Below are 11,661 nucleotides of genomic sequence, written 5' to 3'. Positions count from 1 at the left end.
TGGGCCACTCATACGGGGGTATTTAGTGCTCTTCACTGTTTTCAATTAAAGTTAAATGGTTTTCATTCAACCCCGGTATAATCCGATCCATGCGGTTGAAGTTGAATGGTTTTCATTCAACCCCGATATGATCCGATCCATATGGTTGTAGGGTCAGTATGAATCCGCGAGACTAGTCAAGCCGCAGGCCTGAATATCTGTCGTTAGCCAAAAAATAAAAAAGTACCTTTCAACCCTTGTTTCACAACTTATCGAAGAAACCCATAATAGATAATTTCACACAACTCAATTTATCGGGTTTTGTTATGGGGTTCATATCTACAAAATATTGGTTTTGGCTCAGTTCAACTTAGATTTTTCACATATATATTTTTTTCAAAAACTTAATAAAAATTTGATTTCTATTAAGAAGGAAAAAAATTGAATTTGATTTTTGATTTGGATTTTTATTATATTTTTTTTTATCAGCTTGGTTTTGAACCGTTTAGTCAGGCTAATCATTTAATTTCTATTAATTTTGAAAAATTCAAACGAAGTCAAGCCAATAAGAACTCAACTCGATTCTCACTAAACAATTGAGTCCAACCATTTTAGATTGGAATTTGACATCCTGTGATGGAGAGAGTTTTCCACGTTGCCAATGTAGGGAGAAATGTGCACGTCACACTAATAGTTCAGAATATATATATATATATTCAAAATAGGAGAGAGAAAATAATTTAAAAGAAAAAGAACCTAGTGAGAGAAAATTAGTTGGTTTTGTAGTATTTGAGTTGATTGGCTGTTAAGGAAACAGAAAACTTCAAAATAGAGATAGTGGCCTGTTTCATTTTTGTCTTTTATATTGGTATTATCATTTGGATTCTAGCTAAGTGTTGGGAAATGAAATAAAATGAAAAGGGATAATAAGAAGGAAGGTGGGTGGTCTAATGCTGGAATCCATCAGGCGACTCATCTTATTATTTGTATGTTTCATGCTGCGTGGTGCTATTTCATGCCTTACATTTGCCCACGTACCCTCAAATAATCCCTAATATCTCTCATAAAAATAAATAATAAAATCCCTAATTTCATGCAATAAAATCTTGGGGAATTTTGTACCAAAAAAAAAAAATCTTAGGGAATTTACTCACTTTCCACACTTGGCTTATATTTACCAAAATTTCTTTCTTTTTTTTTTTTTCCTGATACTTTTCTATTTTTGAATTTTTACATATCTTTCTTCCTTATTCTTTTTTTTCACTTGTAACTAGTTAATTTTTTTTCAATTTTATTTTTTTATTTTTTTTTTGTGAAAATTTTAAATTTGGCAAATGTTGCTTTGTTGGCTAAAACTCAAACTACTACACCTTAGCTCTCATATCGTTATTTCTCTCTCTCTCTCTCTCTCTCTCTCTCTCTCTCTCTCTCTCTCTCTTTTTGAATTTTCTTTAAATGCATTAGTATTGAATCGCTTAAAGATATTGTTTTTTTATTATTATTTTTTGTCTCATCCGCATCAAGGATATTGTTTATTTACTATTTTTTTTTTTCCTTTTGTCTCCTCCACTTTGAGGAGTTTAGTAATCTATTTTTTTTTTTATCGATATTGGATTGGTATCGATCTCAATTGATACTAATTCGGATCGATATCAATCTCAAAGTTATATTCTCGTTAGAATTCCTACACATGGTTTTAGGGAATAAAAAAAAATGTGTATCTATATCGTTCTTAACCAATATTGATACAGATCACTTAATTTAAATAATCCAATACCAACCACATGAACCATGCCCTTCATTTTGTCACATTGTTCCACATTGTCTTTTTTTTAACTAATTAATTTGAAAAAAGAAAAAAAAAATACTGATGAAAATAAGAGATAGTCTGGGTATTTAAAAGAGTAGGGGAGAAAGAGATGAAAGAGTCCAAAAATAGAAGCATATCAGGAAAAAAAAAAGAGTAAAATACTGGGGAGTTTTAGTAAAATAGACCTATAGGGGAGTGATAGTTAAATCTCCCAAAATCTTCTCTCTCACACACACACACACACACAGTCGACCTACAAATACTACACAAATACCCTCAATCTCTCCTTCTACTTCGAATCACAAAAAACAAAAAAAATCTTATCTCTCTCTCTCTCTCTCTCTCATCTGCAAGCTTGAGCAGAAGAAAATAGAAGTTCACAACCTCAAGTGAGTCAGAAGAGAAACTTCAAAGCGGACAAAGGTAAGTTATCTTCCTCTTTATTTATTTATTTTAATTTTTTTTTTTAAACAAAGATCAAAGAAAAACGTTTATAATCTTCAATCTCTGTTAAGGCTTACATTTCTTCTTCTTCAAATCAAAAAATTATTTAATTTTATAATATGAGAAAGAAATACAGAGAGATATCTTCATTTCTTCAGGTAGGAAAGTTAAACATTTGAACAAAAAAAAATACAGAAAGAGAACAGAAACAAACCAAAACAGGACCATCTAAAGAAAATATAATGCTTTAAATTTATTTTTTTTCTTAATTTTTCTTTTAAGCTCCCAAAAAATATTTTTTTACAAATAAAACACTGTTCTATTTCATTTGCCAGATCGAATACAATATATAAGCTTGGCAAATTAAACTAATTCACAACTCCTTTGAATTTCTCAAGGGAAGCATCAAAGTGGTGTTTTGATCAATTCAACAGGTTCCAAGAACCCGAAGGATTCAGTTTTCATCCATGGTGAAGAGAGAATCTAATACCCTTTAATGACTTTTATTCCTTTCCAAATAGGACATGAAAGGGGTTGCCCAAAAAACCCAATTTGTAAGGCCTCTGAAATTGTTAAATTCACATTTTATTGCGAAGCCCAAGGAGGACCTTTGAATTGTTAAATTGATCATATGCTACCTACTGCAAGTGGTTATCTTCAATGCCAATATAAAAATGGTATCTGATGAATTTAGCTCTGTGATTAAGAAATGGAAAACTAAACTAACCCTGAATTTAGTTTCTTTTAAATTTTTATTTATCAAATTTTTTTATTTTCTGGTTTCAAAATTTAAAGTAAAATTTGGACTTTTACAACATGTTAGTCACAGCCTCACAGGTTTGAAACTTGGAAATGACCTCTTCTACAAAGTAAGGGGTAAAGTCACATACATTTATTCTTTCCAGACCCTGCAGTAGCGGAAGCCTCGTGCATTAAGTAGTTTATATATATATATATATATATATATATAACTTCAATGCAAAACTTGCTGCATTTCTATCTAGATAAAAACTTGAAATGTGAACAAGCATCTTTAACACCCACAAAAGCATGCATCATTAAAGGGATGGGAGAGATAGAAAAGAAAAGTGCCAGAAAAAAAAGGAGGATCGTAGAACCAGGCAAACTTATTCTTTTTATAATAGTAATAGGTGAAAATGGCTGGCTTGAAACTTACAATATTGTATATTAATTTGTTCTTTTATTTTTAAAATTGTTTAGGTGAATATATATATACTCTTGCCAAAAAAAAAGAAAAGGTGAATATATATCAAAATGGAGGATGGGATCAGAGAAAGTTTACTTCACTCAAAAAGGAAAAATAGAAGTGAATTAAAGGAGAAGACTTGGGAAGAAGTAAAGAAGATGTGGAGGATTGCAGCACCAACCATTATTACTAGGGTTTCAGGGTTTGGAATCCTAGTGGTTACACAAGCATACATGGGACGCATTGGAGAAATAGAACTTGCTTCTTTTGCTATAGTCCAAAGTATCATCATGAGATTTGTTGATGGAATATTAGTAAGATCCAACTCTCTCTCTCTCTCTCTCTCTCTCTCTCTCTCTCTCTCTCTCTCTCTCTCTCTCTCTCATATGATATATGTTTATGTTAGAATTCCATTTCTATTTCTAATGCAGTTAGGTGTGGGTAGTTCCCTCCCAACTGTATGTGGCCAAGCATTTGGAGCAGGAAAATATCATATGATGGGCATCTACCTGCAACAATCATGGATTATTCTTCTCACTGCTTCAATCTTTATGATTCCTGCTTTCATCTTTGCAACTCCAATTCTGAGGTTTATAGGTGAAGTAGAGGAGTTATCAAAGCAAGCAGGAAAATTGAGTATATGGTTCCTTCCTCTTTTTTTCTACCAATTGCTTGCCATAACCACACAAACATTTTTACAAGCTCAACACAAGATCATGATCGTTGGATGGGCATCTGCTTTCTCATTTGTATTCAGTATGATTTTTTCTTGGTTAATGGTTGACAAGTTAAAATGGGGAGTCCCAGGTGCCATGGGTTCCATGAACTTGTCATTTGTATTGATCCTTTTCACACAAATCATCTATATCTTTGGAGGATGGTGTAAAGATTCTTGGAAGGGTTTCTCTAAAAAGGCCTTCAATGAACTTTGGCCATTTCTGAAGCTTTCCATATCTTCAGGTGTAATGCTTTGGTAAGCTTAGTCAATTTCTCTCTCTCTCTCTCTCTCTCTCTCTCTCTCTAAAAGTGCATGCCTTAAATGAAGTATGGCCATTTTCATTGGTCCCTCTTGTTTTTGGAACAGCTTTGAGTTCTGGAATGGTGCAGTACTGGTTTTACTGGTAGGCAACATGAAAAATGCCAAAATTGCTGTATCAGCCTTCTCCATTTGGTACAAAATGATCATTGATCGATCCCTTTTTGTATTTGTTTTCTTTGTTTTCTTTCTCTTCTATTTTGGATATTGGTTGTGTTTGATTCCATAATTCTAAAAAAAAAAAAGTTTTAACTTTGCAGCCTCAACATCAATGCTTGGGTATATATGGTATCCCTTGGATTCTTAAGTGCAGCAAGGTCTCTCTCTCTCTCTCTCACATTACAAGGGTTCCTCTTTCCTTCTATAAATCAATGTTCCCCATGGGTGGGTGGTGGTAAACTTTCTCCTAAAATCACCTTGGATGAAAAGATTCTCTTTTCATCATGGGTGGGTGGCGGAAAAAATTCTCCTAAAAAACTAGAACTGAAACTAGATAGCACTCCTAACATGTTGTGCGGGTCCAACGTAGGACAAGTGTTGAGTAAGAACCATACGCATAGTGTACTAAACATTTCTTTCTCTCTCTCCACTAATTTTCTTTCTATGTTTCTTTGTAGTGTGCGAGTTGCCAATGAACTGGGGAGAGGAGATCCGAAGGCAGCAAAATTTTCCATTAAAGTGAACTTAAGTATTTCAATTACTGTAGGTGTCATCTTTTGCATTCTAGCTTTGGTTTTTGGAAAATCTATTTCTTTTCTATTCACAAGTAGCACTGAAGTGGCAAAAGAGGTGGCAAGCCTCTCAGTCCTACTGGCTTCAATTATCTTGCTTAATAGTGTTCAAGCTGCACTTTCAGGCAAGCTTGCTTCCTTTTCATCATCTTTCTCCTTCCAGTTTTGGGCATTTTCTTTTTCGTCAGGGTATAGTTCTTAATTTTGTTTTCTCTCTCTTTGCCCAAACAGGGGTAGCCATTGGTTGTGGTCGGCAAAGCTTGGCGGCTTGTGTGAATATTTTTTGCTATTATGCAATCGGATTTCCCTTTGGAATATTTCTTTGTTATGTGCTCAATCTCCAAGTTAGGGTAAGTAAAAAAATCCATTTTTTCAATCATATAAAAAAACTTGACGAAAATAAGGGACTATTAAATATTACAAGGACTAATGGTGTGCCCTTAGGCTCCGTTTGGCTGCAATGGTAATTTAAAGGAAGGGAAATAAAATTTTTATACTTTAAAAAGAAAGGTTTATAATCATTACACCATGTGATTGTATAAACTACTTAATTTTTTAACCATATTTAGTAATGATATATTTTACATGTAATTTTTATTTTACATATTATAGCAAAGGGTTTTGGATGCAAAGTGAAGTGAAATTTTATAACCAAATATGGAATGATTTGAAGTTAAAATTACATGGGTAATGATTACATATATTTCTTTTTTAAGTATAAAAATTTCACTTCCCTTCCCTTTAATTCCCCTTACAACCAAACATAGCCTTAGGCTTTTCTTATTTTCCAAGTAATCATCAGTTAAAAAAATAATTGCAGTTATTCTACGTAAAACAATGTTTTTTTTTTTGTGAAAAAGTAAATACCACATGTTGAAGAAAATTTTTCAGCACCAAAAGGAAAATGAAAAAGACAAATTTTGAAGAATAATTTTCCTCGAAAATTTTTCCTTTTGCATAGGGTGTTCTTATTGTAAACAATTGGAGCCCACAGAAGAGTGAAACTAATAATAATAATAATAATGATTTTTTCAAGGAATTGGTGCTTAGTTATTACTTTAATTTCAATTGAATTGGGGCAACTCACAATCTATCTATCTAAGAATATTGACTAATTTGGTCGATGAACCTGATTTCTCTCCACCCACGGTGGAAAGAGAATCTCTTCATCCACCCCATCGGACCCTTTAATTAGATTGGTAAAGATTTTTTTTGGACCATGAAAAATAGGAATAGGGTTTAATAATGAATGATAAAATCAAAGATATCGCATCACCATTGGTGAAGAGATTCACTCTTGGTGAAGAAAAAATTAATATTCCTCTATGGATAACCGATAACCTATAACTTTATTGAGTTTCTATAATGTGCTAAATACTCGCTTGCATGAAATTTTTTTTTTTTTTCACATTTAGGGTATATGGGCTGGGATGATATGTGGGACCGCAGCACAGACCCTATTACTCATTTACATCACATGGAGAACTGACTGGGATACTCAGGTAAATCAAACTAAACTTATCAACGAAGATAAATGAATACATGGAAGCATATGGTAGGAAATGGACAGCATAGCAGAAACCTAGTCTGATAAGCCCATTTAGATTTGGAAAAGATGCACTCATCCTGACCCACATTAGATTGAAAATGTGGCTGATGTGGACCATCGATTTTAAGGTGAACACTCTTGATTGGCCACATGTCATCCTCTGTTCCCAAATACATTTCCTTAAGCCATGGTGAAGGAGGGATGGCCATCATTTCACTTGGATGAATATATGAGAATAATGAAGCAAATTTCTGACCTTCAACATATAGAGAAGAGTAATGATGACCTTAGATTTGTAGGTATCGTAGGTAAAAGAAAACTCAAGGATAGAGGACAATAGATATGGCTTTAGCCATTATGAAGTGCTATCCCTAGATCCAGTTAGATGAAAGAACAGAAGGAACCGCTAGATTTCAAGATCAAATAGCTCCAAAAAAAGGTGAGCATGAGGATGGGAGGTTTAGAGACCATATTGATTGCCTTAATTTAAGGTACCTAACCTGCACATATTAAGTCCAGACAAAGCGAAGAAAGAAGCATAATTAACTGGATTCAGATCATCTCCAACTGGTTAAGCGTCAAGTGAGGCACCTATTGGCAGGGAGGATCGGATGCACCCCAACACATAGGCATGAACCCTTAGATCCTTCTAAGTCCCCAACACATAGGCATGAACCCTTAGGTCCTTCTAAGTCATCTGATGCCTCAATGGAAGAGGATTTTTTTCCTAACAATATTATTATTTTTTTAATTAATTAATCTGTTTTTATCCTTTTGCATAGGTTGGCAAGGCAATGGCACGTCTCAACAGTTCGATTTTCCAATCTTCCGAAGAGCTCTCCAGTGATGACACATCTCATGCTTAGGAGAAATTTATGAGATCCAATGCCCTTAAATTTATGGCCAGCCAAGTTAATTGCATATTAACCAAAAATCCTCACAAATATTTGAAAGCAGTTTAGGGAAAACATGGATTCAGGGCAAATTGTAATATTTTATCATATGGTGGAAATTTCTTATTAACAACTTGTAAAATATCACACATTTTGTAATCTTATTTTTTTACCTCTTTGTATAATTCACTTTTTTCCTTTAACGAGGGTAAAATTCAATTATTTCACATGTATAGTAAAAATCATGCAAGACAATGATATGTTGGTAAGTTAATTTTCAAATAATTTTGAAAATCTTCCTTTGCCTCTACCTAAAAAACTTTTGGGAATAAGTGTAACGGCTTACAAATTAAAGAAGGTTACGTGTTTTAAATACATCAATAAAGGTATCATTTAGGCAATCCATTAGTATTAAAAAGTAAAAGTGTTTCGAGTCGGCAACAGAGCAAAGATGAAATATCATGGTATGAACTCAGCCACCCATGGAGAAAGGATTTCCTATTGAACAAAGTGTTGAGTTGGGTTTCCTTCCTTGTGGAGGATGGCTTAAGTTTGCTCACCTTTTTTAGGTGAAACCCATCTTTGTTTGAGGTCCATAAGGAGGGCATTTTTGTCACAAGAATACTGATGAGGATTTACTCATTTAACCTTGTTCATATAATAGGATTTAAGTGAGAGAGAGAGAGAGAGAGAGAGAGAGAGAGAGAGTGTTGCTATTGGCAAAACTTGGAGAAGAAGAAAAAGCAGAGTAGAAAAATTTCTGGGTTAATGAACAGTTCGCAGTCATCTTCAAGAGTCCGAGCAGATGGTCATCCATGGTCCGATTGAGCTAATTTTTTAAAGCAGCTTTGTCACACACTGATCTTCATTATGTACGGTGTGATTGTCGTTTAGAATTTCCTAACACAATTTTTAAGTAACGTTTTCGTTGCCTCTGTTTTGGTTAGATCTAATTTTTTCTTTCTTTTGAGATTTCATCTTGTTGATGAAGTATGCCAAGGATACGTTATTCTTGATATTTTGAATGATTGTATGCCTCTAATTTCAATTGGAGAAAACTTTTGTGTATTCTCATTATTTGGAGATAGTGGATTTTAGTGGACTATGGTCCCGTGATTTTTACTCTTCTCATTGGGGAGGTTTTTCACGTTAAATTGTTGGTGTTGATGTGTGTGTTTGTGTCTATGGTGGATTTGTTCACTGATTTATACATTTAATTGCTTTCTTGTGAGTTTGATTATTCCATGCATTACGCATTGTGTTTGATAAATTGCTCCATCAAACTCTACTTAATTATTTCCTATTAGGTTCGCCCAAGAGCGAAAGAATTTGTTCCGTGCTTTTGTTAATCGGGTACTTCTCTCAATTAGTCCCTTTTCTTCCCCATCAAAGTGGTATCAGAGCAAGGTTATTTACTAAGTTGTATCTGGGTTGAATAATGGAAACCAATACAAGTAGAATGGTTACTTTGAATGGTTCAAATTATCATGTCTGGAAAGGAAACATTGAGGATCTTCTTTATGTGAAGGATTATTATCTACCGGATTTTAATACCGAGAAGCTCGCTAATAAAACTGATGATGAATGGAATATATTTCATCAGTAAGTATGTGGGTACATTAGACAATGGGTGAATGATAATGTGTTGAACTATATTTGTGAAGACACATGCATGACTTTATGGTCAAAGCTTGAGCAATTATATGCTCGGAAGACTGAAAATAATAAACTATGTTTGATCAAACAAATGATGGCTTCGAAATACCAAGATGGAACCCCGAAGACAGAACACTTGAATTCATTTTAAGGAATCATTAATCAATTGGCTGCAATTGGCATCCAATTTGATGAAGAGATACAGGGATTGTGGCTTCTTTGTATTTTACCTGACTCATGGGAGACGTTTAGAACGTTATGGTCAAACTCAGCTCCAGATGGTATAATCTCGATGGATTTAACCAAAAATGGTATTCTAAATGAAGAGATGAGAAGAAAGTCACATAATTCTTCTTCATATTTAGAAGCTTTAGTCACTAAGAAAAGGGGGAGGAGCAAGAGTAGATGTAATACCCTACTTCTTAAACCCGGTCTGATTACACGGTTGACCCAGTTTAACCATGCAGGACCCGAACCAGAGAGGGTTAAGGCGGGTTCCTTATGGACCATGATGGCAAGGGTGACTTTGAACACCGGCTGGCCAGACAAGTCCGAGTCAGTGCCAGAGGAGACGGGTGTACCCAAGCCGTGTACATGCACATATCATAAATCCATGTATGGATAAAGCAGGTATGTAGCCGTATCTTAAAGCGCATACGTCTATTATATCTTATGCCGAGAGTGAGATTCGTGCCGAGAGTCGAATTCCATCAAAATCCCACTTGGTGACCAATTTTCGGCTCTCAGGTGGGCGGTCACAGGTGGCCACATTCGCCCACCTGAGTGACCCACCCATGAGGTTACAAGATGTTTTACAAAGTATAAATAGCTATCATTATGTTTTTCATTTTCTCATTTATGACACTCGGGCGTTTGGTGAGAAGAGTAAAGAGGAGAGAGAAAAGAAGGGAAAGAAGAGGAAAAGGGAAGAAAGAGGAAGAAGAAAGGGATTTAAGCGGCGTCAAGGTTTGATCTTCCCATTCCGACGCCGGAAGAGTGATCCCCAACACGAGATCTGCGTTTAGAGGTGAGCGAAGGCTATATTCTCTAAACTTTCACCATACCCAAGTAAAACCCTTGATTTGGATAGTGTTTATTGAGGTCTTGTAAATCTCCCTTGAGATGATGAATCTAAGGTTTAATAGGTGGTTTATGTGTTGATTTTGAAGGATTTGAAGAAGTGTTTACAAGGTTGGAGAAGCATTGGTGATTTGAAGTGATTTTGGGGTTTTGAACGAGTTCTTGAGCAAAGAAGGTAAGATGGCTTTCCATTCCTTAAATCTAACCTAGATCTAGGTTAGAATCATCTTATGAGACCTTGAATGTGTGGAGAATGGGTTTGGAAAAGCCCCATTTGATTCCCCAAAGGTTGGGGAAGGTTTCAGGGAAAATTGCCCTCCAAGACCGGTGGCGCCCGCCTGAGAGGGCAGGCCCTTGGGACCAACCGGCGGGCCCTACCGACGGGCAGGTTAGCCCACCGATCAGTCTTAGTAGGCCCTCAGGGCCAATCGACGGGCCCAACCGATGAGCCGACCTGCCCGACGATCATGACCGATGGGTCGACCTACCCGTCGATCATGACTAGTGGGTCAAGACAGGTGGGCTGTCCGACCCACCCGAGAGGCTCCCAACGTGATTTTTACGTCCGAATGGATCCAAAACGGACGTACGACCTTCTTTTAGGATTCTAAACATGATTTTGTCATCAAATCTTATTAATTTTGACCCCAAAGTGGTGAAATACTAACCCCAGTCACTTATGATAGGTTCACCAAAACTTACGCTTCTCGCACCGGATCTCACCCATACCGAGCGTGAGTCTTTGTACACTACAGGTAAGTGGGGAGAGGATGTTTGGCCTTGTTTCAAGGCTTGTTTGGCATTCATCTAATTGTAGCTAGACTAGCCATGTCATCATGCAAATGCTATGTAGCTTAGCCATCCTCATATTTTATGTCATGTGTGTTGTATTCATTTCCTCAATGCCAAATGATGATATGCTTATGTGATGAATATTGACATCATTGTGCATGATGCATTAATAGACTAGATGTCGTAGTCGGCTTGGAAACGAGTGCATTGGTGGCCCGTGGAATGGGATGCGATGGTACTATGCAATCGTACGATGTCATATAGGAGCATGCGGTTTAGGATTATCATTTTCCCGTGCTACGTCCTTTCCCAACAGGGGTTGAGGTGTTGGATTACCATTTGGGGGGAAGCAGTGGTCACGGTTGTCGGGTCACTGTGGCGGTTAGACATACGTCCGGCTGGTCATTAGGACAATCGACAACCTCGGTGGTATATTCAAGAGAGCCAATCGTACTGTTTTTAAATTGCTGGAGTCAACACCTTT

At 35.9% G+C, this 11,661-nt stretch overlaps 1 protein-coding gene across 3 annotated transcripts; it reads left to right on the top strand.

Annotated features, from left to right (window-relative positions):
- Positions 1 to 2,056: 2,056 nt before the first annotated feature.
- Positions 2,057 to 7,846, top strand: LOC122090023 (protein DETOXIFICATION 20-like). 3 transcript variants are annotated; one of them, XM_042659849.1, is made up of 9 exons: positions 2,057 to 2,212; positions 3,455 to 3,754; positions 3,872 to 4,413; positions 4,525 to 4,611; positions 4,737 to 4,793; positions 5,094 to 5,332; positions 5,439 to 5,557; positions 6,623 to 6,709; positions 7,539 to 7,846. In XM_042659849.1, the coding sequence occupies exons 2-9, from the start codon at positions 3,509 to 3,511 to the stop codon at positions 7,620 to 7,622; spliced, it is 1,461 nt and encodes a 486-aa protein (XP_042515783.1). In that variant the 5' UTR covers positions 2,057 to 2,212; positions 3,455 to 3,508; the 3' UTR covers positions 7,623 to 7,846. The 3 variants fall into 3 exon arrangements, with proteins under 3 accessions (XP_042515783.1, XP_042515785.1, XP_042515784.1); XM_042659851.1 differs by lacking the exon at positions 6,623 to 6,709; XM_042659850.1 differs by lacking the exon at positions 2,057 to 2,212 and having other exon boundaries at positions 3,310 to 3,754.
- The last annotated feature ends 3,815 nt before the right edge of the window (positions 7,847 to 11,661 follow it).

Source organism: Macadamia integrifolia, chromosome 9 (genome assembly GCF_013358625.1).
Source record: "Macadamia integrifolia cultivar HAES 741 chromosome 9, SCU_Mint_v3, whole genome shotgun sequence".
NCBI lineage: Eukaryota > Viridiplantae > Streptophyta > Magnoliopsida > Proteales > Proteaceae > Macadamia > Macadamia integrifolia.
The sequence above is the reverse complement of the archived record's forward strand: the minus strand, read 5'-3'. Positions and strand labels throughout refer to the sequence as shown.

Bases quoted from the DNA above. Each gene is read 5' to 3' on its own strand.
- LOC122090023 (XM_042659849.1), top strand. From the start codon at position 3,509: ATGGAGGATGGGATCAGAGAAAGTTTACTTCACTCAAAAAGGAAAAAT. The intron at 4,414-4,524 runs GTAAGCTTAGTC...TTTTTGGAACAG, and splicing joins TCTTCAGGTGTAATGCTTTG to CTTTGAGTTCTGGAATGGTG. The intron at 5,333-5,438 runs GCAAGCTTGCTT...TTGCCCAAACAG, and splicing joins TGTTCAAGCTGCACTTTCAG to GGGTAGCCATTGGTTGTGGT.